The 13957-nt window shown below is 41.8% G+C and overlaps 1 protein-coding gene across 4 annotated transcripts in view; it reads left to right on the top strand.

The window, feature by feature from the left end:
- TTC23 (tetratricopeptide repeat domain 23) overlaps positions 1–13957 on the top strand; it is a 191218-nt gene that overhangs the window by 142150 nt on the left and 35111 nt on the right. For all 4 annotated transcript variants that reach the window (XM_040257022.1, XM_040257024.1, XM_040257025.1 and 1 more), the window contains one exon: positions 12672–12777. In XM_040257022.1, coding sequence (XP_040112956.1) covers positions 12672–12777 — 106 coding nt within the window. The remainder of the gene's footprint in view (positions 1–12671; positions 12778–13957) is intronic.

Raw genomic sequence — 13957 nt, 5'->3', positions numbered from 1 at the left:
GTTTGAAAGCATCAATTCTTCAGTGCTGAGCCTTTTTTATGGTCCATTTCTCACATCCATACATGACTATTGGCATTAGGTTAGGTTCCAATATTTTGTAAATAAAAATAATGTTGTAACAAATAACCTTACACATATGTATTTTTGTATTGTTGGAGGTGTATCTTCAGAGTAAATTCCTAGAAAGGGGACAGCAAGGTCAAAGGGAGCATATGTTGGTAGTTTTGTAGGATATTACCAGTTGCCTTTCATTGGGCTTCTACCATTTGTATTGCCATCAGCGGTGTGTAGGAGTGCCTGTTTCCCCACAGCCCCTTTCAAAAGAATGAATGTATCATCAAGCTTTTGAATTAGTTCCCATCTGATAGTTGAGAAGTGATATCTCAGTATAGTTTTAATCCACACTTCTCTTATTTAAAATGGAATTGAGTAACTTTTCATATATTTAATGGACTTCAGTATATTTTTGTGCAATTCCTTTTTTGTGAATTATTCATATTATTTGTCCACTATTTAACAGAATTTTTATCTAGCTTGCCTTAACAGTTAAAATTTCTTTATAAATTACACTATCTATGTGTCATAATTTTTTTTGCCCAATTTATCATTTGGGTTTTAATTTTTGTGCATTTCATTGAGATAATTTACATATTATAAAACTTACCCTTTTTAAGTGTACAATTTAGTGGTTTTATTGTGCTCACAAAGTTGTACAACCATTACTACTATCTAATTCCAGACATTCTTTATCACCTTAAAGGAAACCTTGTGCCCATTAGGAGTCATTCCTATTCCCTCCTCTTCCTCTGGCAACCACCATCTAATCTCTGTCTCTGTGGACTTGCCTATTATGGACAGTTCATATAATCATATAATATGTGGCCTTTTGTCTTTGACTTCTGTTATTTAGCATAATTTTTACAAGGTTCGTTTGTGTTTAGTTTGTATCAGTACTTCATTTCCTATTTATGACTGAATAGTACTCCTTTTGTTTATATTCATCAGTTGACTGATGTTTGGGTTGTTTCCACTTTATGGTTATTATGAATAATGTTGCTATTAACATTCATATATAAGGTTTTCAAGGATGTATATTTTCAGATCTCTTTTGTATAAGTCTAGGAGTGGAATTTTTGGATCACGTAGTAACTCAACATTTAGCTTTTTGAGGAACTGCCAAAGTATTTACCAAAGTGACCTCAGCATTTTATATCTCCACAAGTAATGAATGAGTTTCAGTTTCTCCACATTCATACCAACCCTTTTAATTGTCTGTTTTATTTTAAACATCCTAAAGAGTGTGAAATTGTATCTCACTGTACTTTTGATTTGCATTTCTCTAATGACTAAAGATGTTCAGCATCTTTTTATCTCTTTATTGGACATTTGTTTATCTTCTTTGGAGGTACGCCTATTCAAATCCTTTATCCATTTTTAATATAGTTATTTGTCTTTTTATTGTTGACTTTAAGGGTTTTTTGTATATTTTGATACTAGATACTACACCCTTATGATATATGATTTATTAAACTTTCCTCCTATTATGTGGGTTGTCTTCTCACTGTCCTGACAGTGTCCTTTGAAACACAAAAGGTTTTAATTTTGATGACATTCAACTTATTTTTGGTATTGTTGTTTGTGCTTTTGACATCACATCTAAGAAGCCATTGCCTAATTCATGTTCATGAAGGCTTATGTCTGTTTCTTTCTGAGAATTCTATAATTTTAGCTCTTACATTGAAGTCTTTGATTCATTTTGAGTTAAGTGTTTAAATGATATGAAGCAAAGGTCTAACTTCATCCTTTTGTATGTGGATTCTCAGTTGTCCCAGTACCATTTATTAAAAGGACTATTCTTTCATCATTGAATTACTTGGCACCCATGTCCAAGTCAATTGACCAAGAATGTAAGGATTTATTTCTAGTCTTTCAATTCTATTCCATTGAGCTATATGTCTATTCTTATGCCCATATCACAATTTCAGTTGTTGTTTTATAGTAAGTTTATGAATATTATGAATAACACTACTATGAAGATTCAAGTACAAATTTTGTAGTAAGTTTTGAAATCTATTAAGTGTGACATCTCCAACTTTATTATTCTTTTTCAAGATTGCTTTGGCTATTCCGGGTCCCTTATATTTTCAAATGAATTTTAAAGATTTTTCTTTCTAGTTTCTGGAAAGAAAAAAAAAGGAAACAGCTAGGATTTTGATAGGATTACATTGAATCTATATTGCAGTTGTGAAGTATTGACATCTTAACAGTATTAAGCCTTTCAATCTGTAAAATCCATAAATATTTCTTATTTATTTATGTCTTAATTTCTTTCAACCATGTTTTATACTACCAGTTTTGTACTTCTTTTGGTAGATTTATTCTCCAGTATTTGGTGGTTTTTTGTTATTACAAATGGAAGTATTTTCTTAATTTCCTTTTCTTTTTGTCCATTGCCTGTGCATAGAAATACAAATGATTTTTGAGTATGTTCACTTTGCATCCTGCCACCTTTCTAAACTTGTTTATTAGCTCTAGCTTGTGTGTGTTTCTGTATTTACATGGGTTTTTTTTTTTTGCCACAAAGAAGTTTTCTTAGCACTTTCAAGTTCTCAGTCTTTCCCTTTATTCCATTTAGATGGACTCTGAGAAGAATCTCCCTTTATCCAGGATACTGAAGAATTCCCTTCTTTTTTGGCTGTGCTGGGTCTTCATTGCACTGGGAGGGCTTTTCTAGTTGTGGTGCATGGGCTTCTCGTTGCAGTGCAGGTTTCCCAAGTTGCGGCACACAGGTTTCTCTAGTTACAGAGCACAGGCTTTAGATTGCACAGGCTCAGCAGTTGCAGTTCACAAGCTTCGTTGTCCTGCAGAATGCAGGTTCTTATTCTCTGATCAGGGATTTAACCCACAGCCCCTGCATTGAATGGCAGATTCTTAACCATTGGACAACCAGGGTAGTCCCCACTTATTTTTATAATACTTGTAAAGTTTGATAGGTGACTTTTATTGTTGTTTATTCTTGAGGTTAATAAAGATTAGTGAGTGTTGAAATAAATGCTTGCCTATGATCGTTAAAAAGATAACTTTATGAGGTCAAGGTAGCATTTGGATTTGAATTGATAGATGAATAGATAAGTTGTGGTACATATATACAATGGAATATTACTCGTCCATAAAAAGGAATGAATGTGAGTCAGTTGAACTGAGGTGGATGAACCTAGAGCCTGTTATACAGACTGAATTAAGTCAGAAAGAGAAAAACAAATGTCATATATTAATGTACTTGTATGGAATCTAGAAAAAGGTACTGATGAACCTATTTGCAGGACAATAGAGATACAGATGTAGAGAACAGACTTGTGGGCACAGCAGGGGAAGGAGAAGGTGGGACAAATTGAGAGAGTAGTGCTGATATATTCATACCACCACCTGTAAAGCAGAGACTAATGGGAAGTTGCTATATAACACAGGGAGCCAAACCCAGTGCTCCTGATGACCTAGAGGGGTGGGGTGGTGGTTGGGCTGGGAGGGAGGCTCAAGAAGGAGGTGATATATGTATACACACACACACACACTTATGGCTGATTTGTGCTGTTGAATGGCAGAAACCAACACAACAGTGTCAAGCAATTATCCTCCAATTAAAAATAATAATGAAAAGATGGCATTGAATTTGAAATCAGAAAACCAGCTACTGGGTTGGAGTCTGACACTTCTCTTTACCAGTTGTTTGATAATACAAGTCATTTAGTCTTTAAAAAAAAGAAAAAAACTATGAAAGACCCTATCCACTTCACAGAAGAGCTCAAAGATTCACAATGGAAAGTCCTTTGTGAACCATTTGGCATGTTGCCAGTATGAGCTACTTTTATTTATTAATAGTAATTGTTATACATTTATCAAGACTTCCCTTTTCTTTAGCGACTTTACCTAAAATACAGAAAGGTACAGTGTGGCCACAGCTTTCCAAGGGAGCCCATGCCTAAAAGCCATTTATTAATTAGACACAAAGAAAGATGGTTTTATTATTTCCCTTCTTATTTTTTCACTCTTCATTCCTTTGGAATGAGAGAAACACCCAGGGAGAAAGGACTTTTTATTTTCGGTAGAATGTAGAAAAGTTCCAAAGTATTTTAGAACCTAGCCCATTAAATGGAGAAGAATAAAGCCAGCCCCACAGAGCCATCACAGAAGGATTGATGAAAGGGCTGTCGTCAGCCGGCAGGTCCTCTGCAGCAGGGTTCTGTGAGGAAACCAAGCAAGCATGACTGCTTCTGAAGCTCTTCAAGGCAGATTTTGGCACTAGAACCTTGTTTTCCTATCCTGGAGAAAAATTACAGAATTTCTTTTATGTGAGCAAGAACATGGTTGTGGGTGTGTGCTTTCAAGGGGTATAAATTAACACCACACTAGCTTGGACAGCTTTTTCAAATCTCTGACACTAAAATGGTATATCTCTCTTTTCAGTTTTCAGGGAAGCTCTGACACTCAGTAGTCCCCAAATTTAGAGAACTTTCATTTGCAAAGTATGATGAAATAATTTATCAGTTTCTCTACCAATGACAGAAAGTCTGGGTTCAGGTTCCTGCTCTGGGTGAGTTATTGGCCTCGGTCAGGTCTTGCTGGTGGCTAATAAGTGCTCACTCGTGGCCCCTGGCAGGTGCAGACTGTTTAGTAAATGGCAGCACTTCTTACTGGCTCTTGTTAATTGTGGTGTATTTGCTATAAAGTGAAATTAATTTATTAGAAATAATCAGAGTGCTATTTTTAATTTTCAAAATATCTAACAACGTTAGCCTATTTTTAAAAAATTAGAAAAGAAGGTTGCATGCGCACTCAGTCATGTCTGACTCTGTGACCCCGTGGACTATAGCCCTCCATGCTCCTCTGTCCATGGGATTCTCCAAGTGAGAATACTGGAGTGGGTTGCCGTTTCCTCCTCCAGGGGATCCTCCTGATTCAGGGACCAAATCCCAGTCTCTTGAGTCTCCTGCCTTGGCAAGCAGATTCTTTACTATTGCGCCACCCGGGAAGCCCCAAAATTGGAAAAGTGGCAGAGTGCAATTATGATTTCAGACATTATAAACCTTTTCTAAGAATGACGTAAATCCAGGTGCCATACTGCTGCTTTTGAAAAAACAGCTATTTTTAATTAAAATGATAATGCTTTTTACCAAAAAAAAAAAAAAAAGCCATACAGAAAAATACAGAGAACTGAGCTACAAACCATCTCAGCCTGCACCATCCCAGAAGTAGCCAGTGGTGACACTTGTTGAGTGGTGAGCATTTTTCCTCTGCCTGTGTACAGATGGGTAGAGATTGAGAGACAAAGAGAGGGAGAAAAAAAGATTGATAAACTTGACAGCATAAAAATGAAAAACTTCTCCGTGACAACATACCATAAAGTTAAGAAATAAATGTCAATGAAGGGAAAATATAGAAAGAGTTATTATAAAATCTAGATGAAAAAGACAACTCGAGAAAAATATGGACAAAAGACAGAGACATTTTACTGAAGAGGGAATACAAATGGCTGATAACCATCCAAAAATAATCCCCAGCCTCACTTGTTATTAAAGAAATGCAGCTTAACCAAGGAGATGCCAAGGAAGTTTGGTGACACTGCATGATGGCAGGGGTGGGGGGAAGCAGACATACTTGTGCACTGCTGGTAGGACTAGGTATGGACACCATTTGCGGGGAAAGCAATTGACATTCCCTCTCCAGTTTTATAATACCCTGACCCTTTGACCTAGTGATTTCCCTTCTATAAACTTACCTAACAGACAGATGCACACAAGTTTGCAAAGAAACAGGGTCAGTGACAATAGTAAAAAATTAGAAATGCCCTTAAAATCCATTAGTAGGAAATTGATTATGAAGCTATAATCTGTCCATGGGATGGGACACTATAGAGCCACTAAACAGAATGAGATGGATGTCTGTGTTCTGACATGAAAGGTGTCCAAAGTGTATTCTTCATTTTAAAAGGTCCGATGTGAACCAGATTGTTCTTTCAGTCAATGACCAGTTAAACACTACAATGTGCTGGACACAGTGTTAGGTCTGGGACTACGATGGAAGGTTCAGTTGTCAGAGGTCTTGCTCTCAAGAAGCAGCCTAGTGAGTGAGATAGACCTTAGTGAAGAATCACACAAGTGAATGAATGTAAACGTACCGACGTGAAGGCGCCACAAGGAGAGGTACCAGATGCTGCGAGAGCTCCGTGGGGCAGCCTGACCTGACGTGGGATATGATCATGAGACATCCAAAGGCTGAGGAGAGGAGCCACCGTGGTTAGAGCCCCAAGTGGGGGCAGAAGAGGAAGCTGAACCAAGAGGGGGGTGGGGCCAGGCTCTGATCGTGTGTGTGTGTGTGTGTGTGTGTGTGTGTGTGTGTGTGAGCACATCAGAATTTCTGAAAAGATACCTGGGAAACTGTTGTTAGTGAGTAAGCTATTAAAAATCAGACTGGAAATGGGGAGAAGAGAGGGTGAGGCTTATAGACAAGAAGGACAGGACATTTAAATTTGTAATTGTTTATTCTTTCCTACCACTTAGGATTTTTTTAAAATTATATGCAGGTGCTACTCTTATAATTTAAAAATCTAGTTAAGTTTTAAGAAGACACACACAACTAAAAGAAAAAAAAACTAAGGCCCCAACATGTCTATTTTGGTGCTAACTCTTAAACAGCAAGTAGGGCCTGTTCTTCCCAGCCTTTTGGAGGAGCTAAAATTGACAACTGGAAAGCTGCCACAGAGCCTTTCTCTGACTATTAAAAGAAACTGGCTCAGTCCAGGGCTCTCAGAAATCAGTTTTTGAATGCCCTCTGCACCCAGTTACTCCTTGCATCTACTCTCCTGCAGGGATTCCCAGCTCCATGTCTTTTTTTAGCCAAAGCCCTCCAGCGGCCTCCACACATACCCTGTGTGGCCATGGAAGGCCTCCCTACTGGGCAGAGATGGGAGAGGAAAGGAAGCGGCACCCTTGGACTGCAACATGACCCTGTCTTGCCCAAGGATGACAGCTCAAAGCTGAAGCAGGGGATGGCCAGCTCTGGCAGAGCAGAGAGAGAAAGCTATGCGCTTTCGCAGCTGGTCAGTTATAAAAGCAGCAGCAAGCTCACACTTCATGGTGACAAGTGGACTGGAGCTTCTGTTGAATTAAGGCACAAATCTGAATCAAAGCATAAACGGAGACACTTGATAGAAGGCACTGTAATGTCTGCTCCATCCACTGTCCACTGCCTGGCCCCTCCAGGTGTCCCTCTTCCATTAGTGCTCAGAATTCCGGATGCTGGCAGTTCACTCTTCCGCCAGCCAGTCTATTCAGTTCTGGGCTGAGTCTATTCTTTAGCAACTATTCTCTGACTCTTCATAGTTCTTCATTATGTTGACTTGAAAATCACCTTTCTCTGACTTCTGCCCTCTTGATGACCAGGTGTTAGACGAGCAAAACGTGCAATTTGAAATCCCAGGCCTTAGTTTGAACCCCTGTTCTGTCATCAGCCAACTCTGTGACCTTCGGACAGCCGTTTATTCTCCTCAAGACCTCCTTTTCCCATCCTTAAATTAGGCAGTCAGCATCACTCTCACTGGTCATTTTGAGATTAAGTGGAGCCAGTGTACCTCGGTGTTCGCTCCCTCAGGCCCTCCCTGTCCCAGCCCCAGCTGCACTGAGAGATCCCGGCAATTACTGTTTTCCTCTCCGCGAGAGTTCTCATCTCCAGGGTAAAGAGATCCGGCTTAAGTCCACAAACATACTTTGAGCTACTCGAGTGCTCTTCACTTTGCTGTGGGAGAGATTTCCCTCTGAGTCATGGATTCCCCTAATTATTATCAAAAGGAGAAAAGAAGAAATTTCTCTCCCTCCTCCACAGGAATTGGAGTTCCACACTCAGAATGAACCCAGTGTTTTAAGTTGAATATTCATCTGATGGGGTCTGCCTGCATAAATAGACACATCCTTTTTACTAGTCATCAAGTTTTCTCTTCAAAAACTATCACACATTTTCCAAATCCGCGGGGACAGGCCCAGTTAGATAAGAGTCTGCCAGCCCTGGCTCTGGCTGTGTCTATTGACAGCTGGATTGGAGCTGAGGAACCGGTGGTTTCCCCAGAAACACACAGGAGGACCGCAGTGCAACAGCTGCTCTGTACCTTGCCAGGGCTTGAGGCGGTTGGTCCATATGGGACATTAAAGATGTTTTTGTTTTTAACCCAGGATGACATGCTAGAAGCTGAAAAGATTTAAGAATATTAAATATTCCTCCTCAGGCTCAAGATGGCAGTTGATAAACACGTAACCATAAGATATCAAAACCATCAAAGGATAGGAGGAGAGGTGCAAGCCCCGGGGTGCTTAATAAAATACGAGGAAGACAAGAGTGTAGTCAAGCCGCAAATCCCCAGCAGGGCCAGTACCCGGGCGTCTGTATAAAGCCAGAGTGGCAAGCAGGACTCCGGTGACTCTGTTCACTCTAACCTTTGTCCTACACGCTCAGATGTATGTAACAGGGGTGTTTGTATTATCTTAGCAAACAAAGTGTTGCTCCAGAATTGTGAACAGTGGCTTAGTTTGGAAAGATTGGGTGATCTCATCACGAGCTCTATCAACTTCCTCTGTGCTCGCTCCCTCAGGAGGCTTCCTGCCTGGTGTGGTACCGTGCTTATCAAACTGTGTCACCCCAACATTCATGCTCCAAGGAGGGTCTTTTGGGGGCGGCTGGATGGAAGCAACTGGGTGGGCTTGCAGACCCTCTCCACCTGCCTCAGTGAGAACAGCTCCACTCTTACCTGCCTTGTATAATACAAAACCATGGACAATTCTGTTTGGACTAAAAGGCATTCTTTTGCTTTAAAATCAGAAACTTGAAAAGCAGTGGCATCATGATGTTTGAATCCTTTGCAAGTTGCTTTTCTACTCAATGATGTGTTTTTGAAATATAACCATGTTATAACCACATAGATAGAGTTCAATCGTTGTATGAATAAACCACATAATATTCATTCCACTGCTGAGAGTTGGACTGGGAAGAAGGCTGAGAGCTGAAGAACTGATGCTTTTGAACTGTGGTGTTGGAGAAGACTCTTGAGAGTCGCTTGGACTGCAAGGAGATCAGCCCTGGGATTTCTTTGAAAGGAATGATGCTAAAGCTGAAACTCTAGTAGTTTGGCCACCTCATGCAAAGAGTTGACTCATTGGAAAAGACTCTGATGCTGGGAGGGATTGGGGGCAGGAGGAGAAGGGGACGACAGAGGATGAGATGGCTGGATGGCATCACTGATTCGATGGACGTGAATCTGAGTGAACTCCGGGAGTTGGTGATGGACAGGGAGGCCTGGCGTGCTGTGATTCATGGGGTCGCAAAGAGTCGAACACGACTGAGTGACTGAACTGAACTGAACTGAACTGATGGGTATTTAGATGGTTCCCCATTCTTCACCATCTCAAAATATTTCTTCAGTGGAGTTGAGGGCATTTTCTGTATAGGCACTGATGGATGGTGCCCTCTAAGCTAGACCAGAAGGGAAGGGACAGTGGGTGGATAGTGAGATGTGGAGAGTGGACAGAGGATGAGAAGCCGCACAGATGTGATAAAGTCAGGATGCCCCAACAGTCAAACAGGTTATGTGAACTGTGGGATCCAGAGATAGCGCAGATCATGGGGGACTGGGTGGCCAAGGATGGGGAGGAGAATGAGCCTGTCAAGCCCCAGAGGCCAAGGTGTTAGCTGGGTCATGCACTGGGTGTTTTAGTTTGCTCTGTCAGCTCCACCCTGAACCCCTCTCTGTGCCCACTAAGCACCATGTCTGTGGGCCGCCTTGCCCTCTGCCTGGGGGTCACGCAGCCTTGACCTTGGAAGAAGAAAGCACAGTGCAGGTGGGCTTCATCCCTCTACCGAAGGCCATGGCTCCCTCCCCTATAACTCATAGTTCCAGTTCCAGCAAACGCTCCCTCCCGTGCTTTCCCTCTGATGGTAAAACAGCCTGTTTGGGGTCCTCTACTCTCTTCCTTAGGTTTCCTCCATGCAAAGGGTCATTTTATTGACTTCTCTCCTTTATTCATCTGTTAAACTGAACTATCCCTTCCTTGCCCAATAGCTGCAGACCAATCTTATGGAGCTTCCTGAAAATGATGATGGGAGGAAGGGTGGAGAGAAGTTAGTGAGCCAGAACCCTGGAGAGGGGCAGTGTCTGAGTTTAGGTCAAATCAAACTACCCCACATTTTTGTTGTTCATCTGTAAGCGCACTTAAAACCGAAAGCTCTACCTAATTTTTGTGTGAATTCCTAGTGTTTGAGTAATATGTGGCATGCAAAAAGCATTTTATAATTAAGATGAATTGAATAGCACTGAATTAAATTAAGCTGAATTGTTCTGAATAAATGCGATACTGATGTGGCACGTTTTAAACATCATGGGTTCCCTTCTCCACTGCCCTCGCCCTCTACTCCAGCATATGGCTTTTAAAAGCTTCATGAACATCAAATAACGAATTAGATCAGACACTGAGTTTCTGAAGTAAATAATGAATACTAGATGTTCACTTATATTAGCATCTTATACAGGAAAACATTGAAGTTATGAAGATTTTGTGATACATTCAGATCTCTGTTAAGATTTCAGGATCCACTATCATGATACTGTGAACATTTTTGCTCATGGAAAACTTTGTATCCTGTTTCCAAGACAAAAAGCAACTTAGCTCTCAGAACACGTTAATTTTTCATTTGAAAGTAATTTTGATAGACTCACATCTTTTGCATTGACTTGAATTATCATACCGAGTAGAAACAAAATATGAAATCTTTTTGAATTCGAATTTGAGCTTTGGTCAATCAGAGTTAAATTAAATCTCTTTTGGCCTCAGAAGGTGCTCTCCTCACCCTCTGGATCACAGAGATAGTAAACGCAGGGAAAAGACAAGGTAAACATGATCTATTAATATTTGCATTGCGGGCAGGGCAAGCTTTTTCTCTTGTTCTTTTTATTTCCTGAGCACTGAACATTTGATTCCTCACTCTGTCCCTGTGGCTCCAATTTGAAAAGCATTTCCAGTCAGAACTTCAGGCCAACTTGAGGATAGTGATTAATTATGGTTTGCCAAAATCACACTTTCAGTTTATTTACATCCTGTAATTTTAAGTCATTTTAAAACAAAAGCTATTGTTAGTATTTACAAATATGAAATTCTGATTCTTCTAACACAGTGATAAAAGTTATTACCACGAATCTTGATTTGGAGTAGGCTCATCATAAGAAGTTTAGGTCTAGTAACTCAGTAGGTTTTAACATATGACAAATGAGATGACAGTCTAGAGTCTACCCTGATTATCATCTCAGAAATGCATTTAGCTGGTAGTCAGAGGAGCAAGTCTCTCTGGCTTTGCTGTCTCACTGCTGTCTCTGGACTAGAAGATTCTAGTGCTCTGGCTTTATGTAATCTGAAGTTTAGGCTGTACTTTAATGCTCTTTCATTTGTGATATCAATTTGAATATTTTTGACAATTTGTATTATCCTCATTTTATAGATGAAAAAATTGAGGTTGCTGAGTGGGTAATTTGCCCAAGATACTTCACAGCTGATAAAGCATGGGAGAGGAGACTCAGGCCTTGATGCTCGGCCTTCACATTCTCTGTTTCCACCGTGTCATGAACGCGGACATCCCTCCCGCCTGCGCACGCTGCCCTGAGCACCCTGATTCCTCCAGCTTCCAGGAGCTAGGACTAATTCATGCAATTGTTTACCTGTTTGTTTGCTTAATGTCTTTTTTATTGGAAGGGATGCATTTTGTATTTTATTTGAAAGGATTTTATTTCTTTATGCTCATAATATTGTGCATGCGTGTGTGCTAAGTCACTTCAGTCGTGTCTGATTCTTTGCAACCTCATGGACTGTAGCCCTCCAGGTTCCTCCATCCGTGGGATTCTCCAGGCAAGAATACTGGAGTGGGCTGCCATGCCCTCCTCCAGGGGATCTTCCCGACCCAGGGATTGAACCCACGTCTCTTATGTCTCCTGCATTGGCAGGCGGGTTCTTTACCACTTGCGCCACCTGACAGCCCTATAATATCATCAAGTGGTTCTTTTCCATTAGAGAATTTTTAAATGGGCTTCATTTTCAAGGAACTGAGCTGTTTACTGTGCTTGGGCAATTCCCGTGGGCCGGTTTGCTGAGGATATAGTCAAATGGGCTTGGCAGACCAAGCATGGGGATGGGGTCAGGGTTTCAGTGGGTGAGGCTGCTGACACTAGGGGTAAGTCCCCTTCTCTGGACTGGCCAGTGGGGAGGGGGCTGTGCTTGCCCACTTCTTCTGCAGCACTGGCACTTTTTAATTCATCTCCTTCCTTCTGGAAACCCTCCCCCTTCTTCTACCAATAATGCACTCATGGGAGGATAGACCTTTAAATGATTTACTTAGAAATAAGTCCTGGCCACAGCATCAAGCCGTCTGGACTCAGTGTCCAGGGCCTGGTACATTCTCTCTTCACTGCATGATGCTTTTAAAACACAACTCTCCCCAGAGTTGATTGTGCATCCACATAAATTATATTGTTTAGGTTGCTGAAAGTTTCCTTGGCCTTCTGCTTATCGTTGCAGGAACAGTTTGTTCCCTGCTGCTGCTGCCAAGTGTGTAAGCAAACGTGTTTCTTCTTTTCGTGACAACAGGCGCATCTCATCGTTCTGAGAGGAAGCCCCTCTCGAGAGGAGGCAGCCACGTCCGCACACTCCATCGCGGGTGCCGCTGTCGCTTCCGGGAGGCCTGAGCACCGAGGTGAGAGCAAGTGTGAGCCTTCCACGGGGGCAGAGCAGCCTGCTCCCTGCCTGGCCCGTGCACATCAGGGTCGTGGGCTCGCTGCCTTTGGCATGGATGAACAGGCAGAGGGAGCTGTGACAGTTGCTTCAGAGAGCCTTCTCGATTTGGTGCACGAGAGCCCTTTGGTTTCTAGCCTTTTCAGCCTTCTTCTAGACTTGTACTCTCAAACACAGCAAATCCAAACGTAGCTATCAGAGCCCCAGAGAGTTCATCCTGGGCTTATAGGGAAGCCTCCTGGGCTTTCAAAGGTGATCTATTTTTAAAGATTGTTGTGGATTTACTGTGGCAACAGATCTGGCCTGTTGAAACGCCAGCCTTCAGACTCTCCCAGGGCTGAGCTTTCCATCAGCATAAACTTACACGTCTTCAGGATTCCAAAAGGAAGTTGCCACTTATGACTCATATAGTTTTTCTTAGCCCCACATAATAGGTAGAGCAGTGAGCTTGGGAGTTTTTTAATCTTCCATCCCAGGCTCTGAGCATACAGTATGCGTCTATTGATGGAGAACATGCTCTCCTAATGACTTTTTCTTGTTGTTGGCCAGAATATTCAGAAGCAGAGTATGATTCATAAAGAAGACCCAAGGTGTATTCCAAGGTGTCAGATAAAAATACTTATCCATTATTGGAAAATAAGGTCCAGTGTGGCATCAAGCTGGAAGTCAACATTTGGAAGGCTTGAGGCTGAGGTTCTGGGAGCAGGCGCTGGGCTCAGATGAGAAGGCTGGTGGAGGGGGAAATGAAGGGGGCGCCTTGGGAGCAGACTGGTCTGCAGAGGTCCCGGGCCAGGCAGGGGCTCCTGTCCTGGGAGGAGCTGGGGAAGGGGGTCTGTCTGTCCATCCCCCTTAGTGATCCCTCATTCTGGTCTCCGGGAGCTTTGTGCACCTTTTCAGAGCCAGATGATAGGGAAGGCAGATGTCCTTTCTCATTCTAGCTCCCTAGAGCACTCCACACCTCAACCGACTTCCAAACCTGCAGAAAGCCAACATTTTCTCCAACCTGTTGGTGGCTAACATTCCTTTAATAGGTAAGAGAACCTTCCATGCCACAAGTATTAATGGGCTACTTAAAATGCCAACAGGATGGAAACCCCTACATTAGCAGGAGTCCCAACCTACATGTCCATGGGGACCAGGTA

The sequence above is a fragment of the Oryx dammah genome, unplaced genomic scaffold (assembly GCF_014754425.2).
Source record: "Oryx dammah isolate SB20612 unplaced genomic scaffold, SCBI_Odam_1.1 HiC_scaffold_16, whole genome shotgun sequence".
NCBI classification, from domain to species: Eukaryota; Metazoa; Chordata; class Mammalia; order Artiodactyla; family Bovidae; genus Oryx; species Oryx dammah.
The sequence above is the reverse complement of the archived record's forward strand: the minus strand, read 5'-3'. Positions and strand labels throughout refer to the sequence as shown.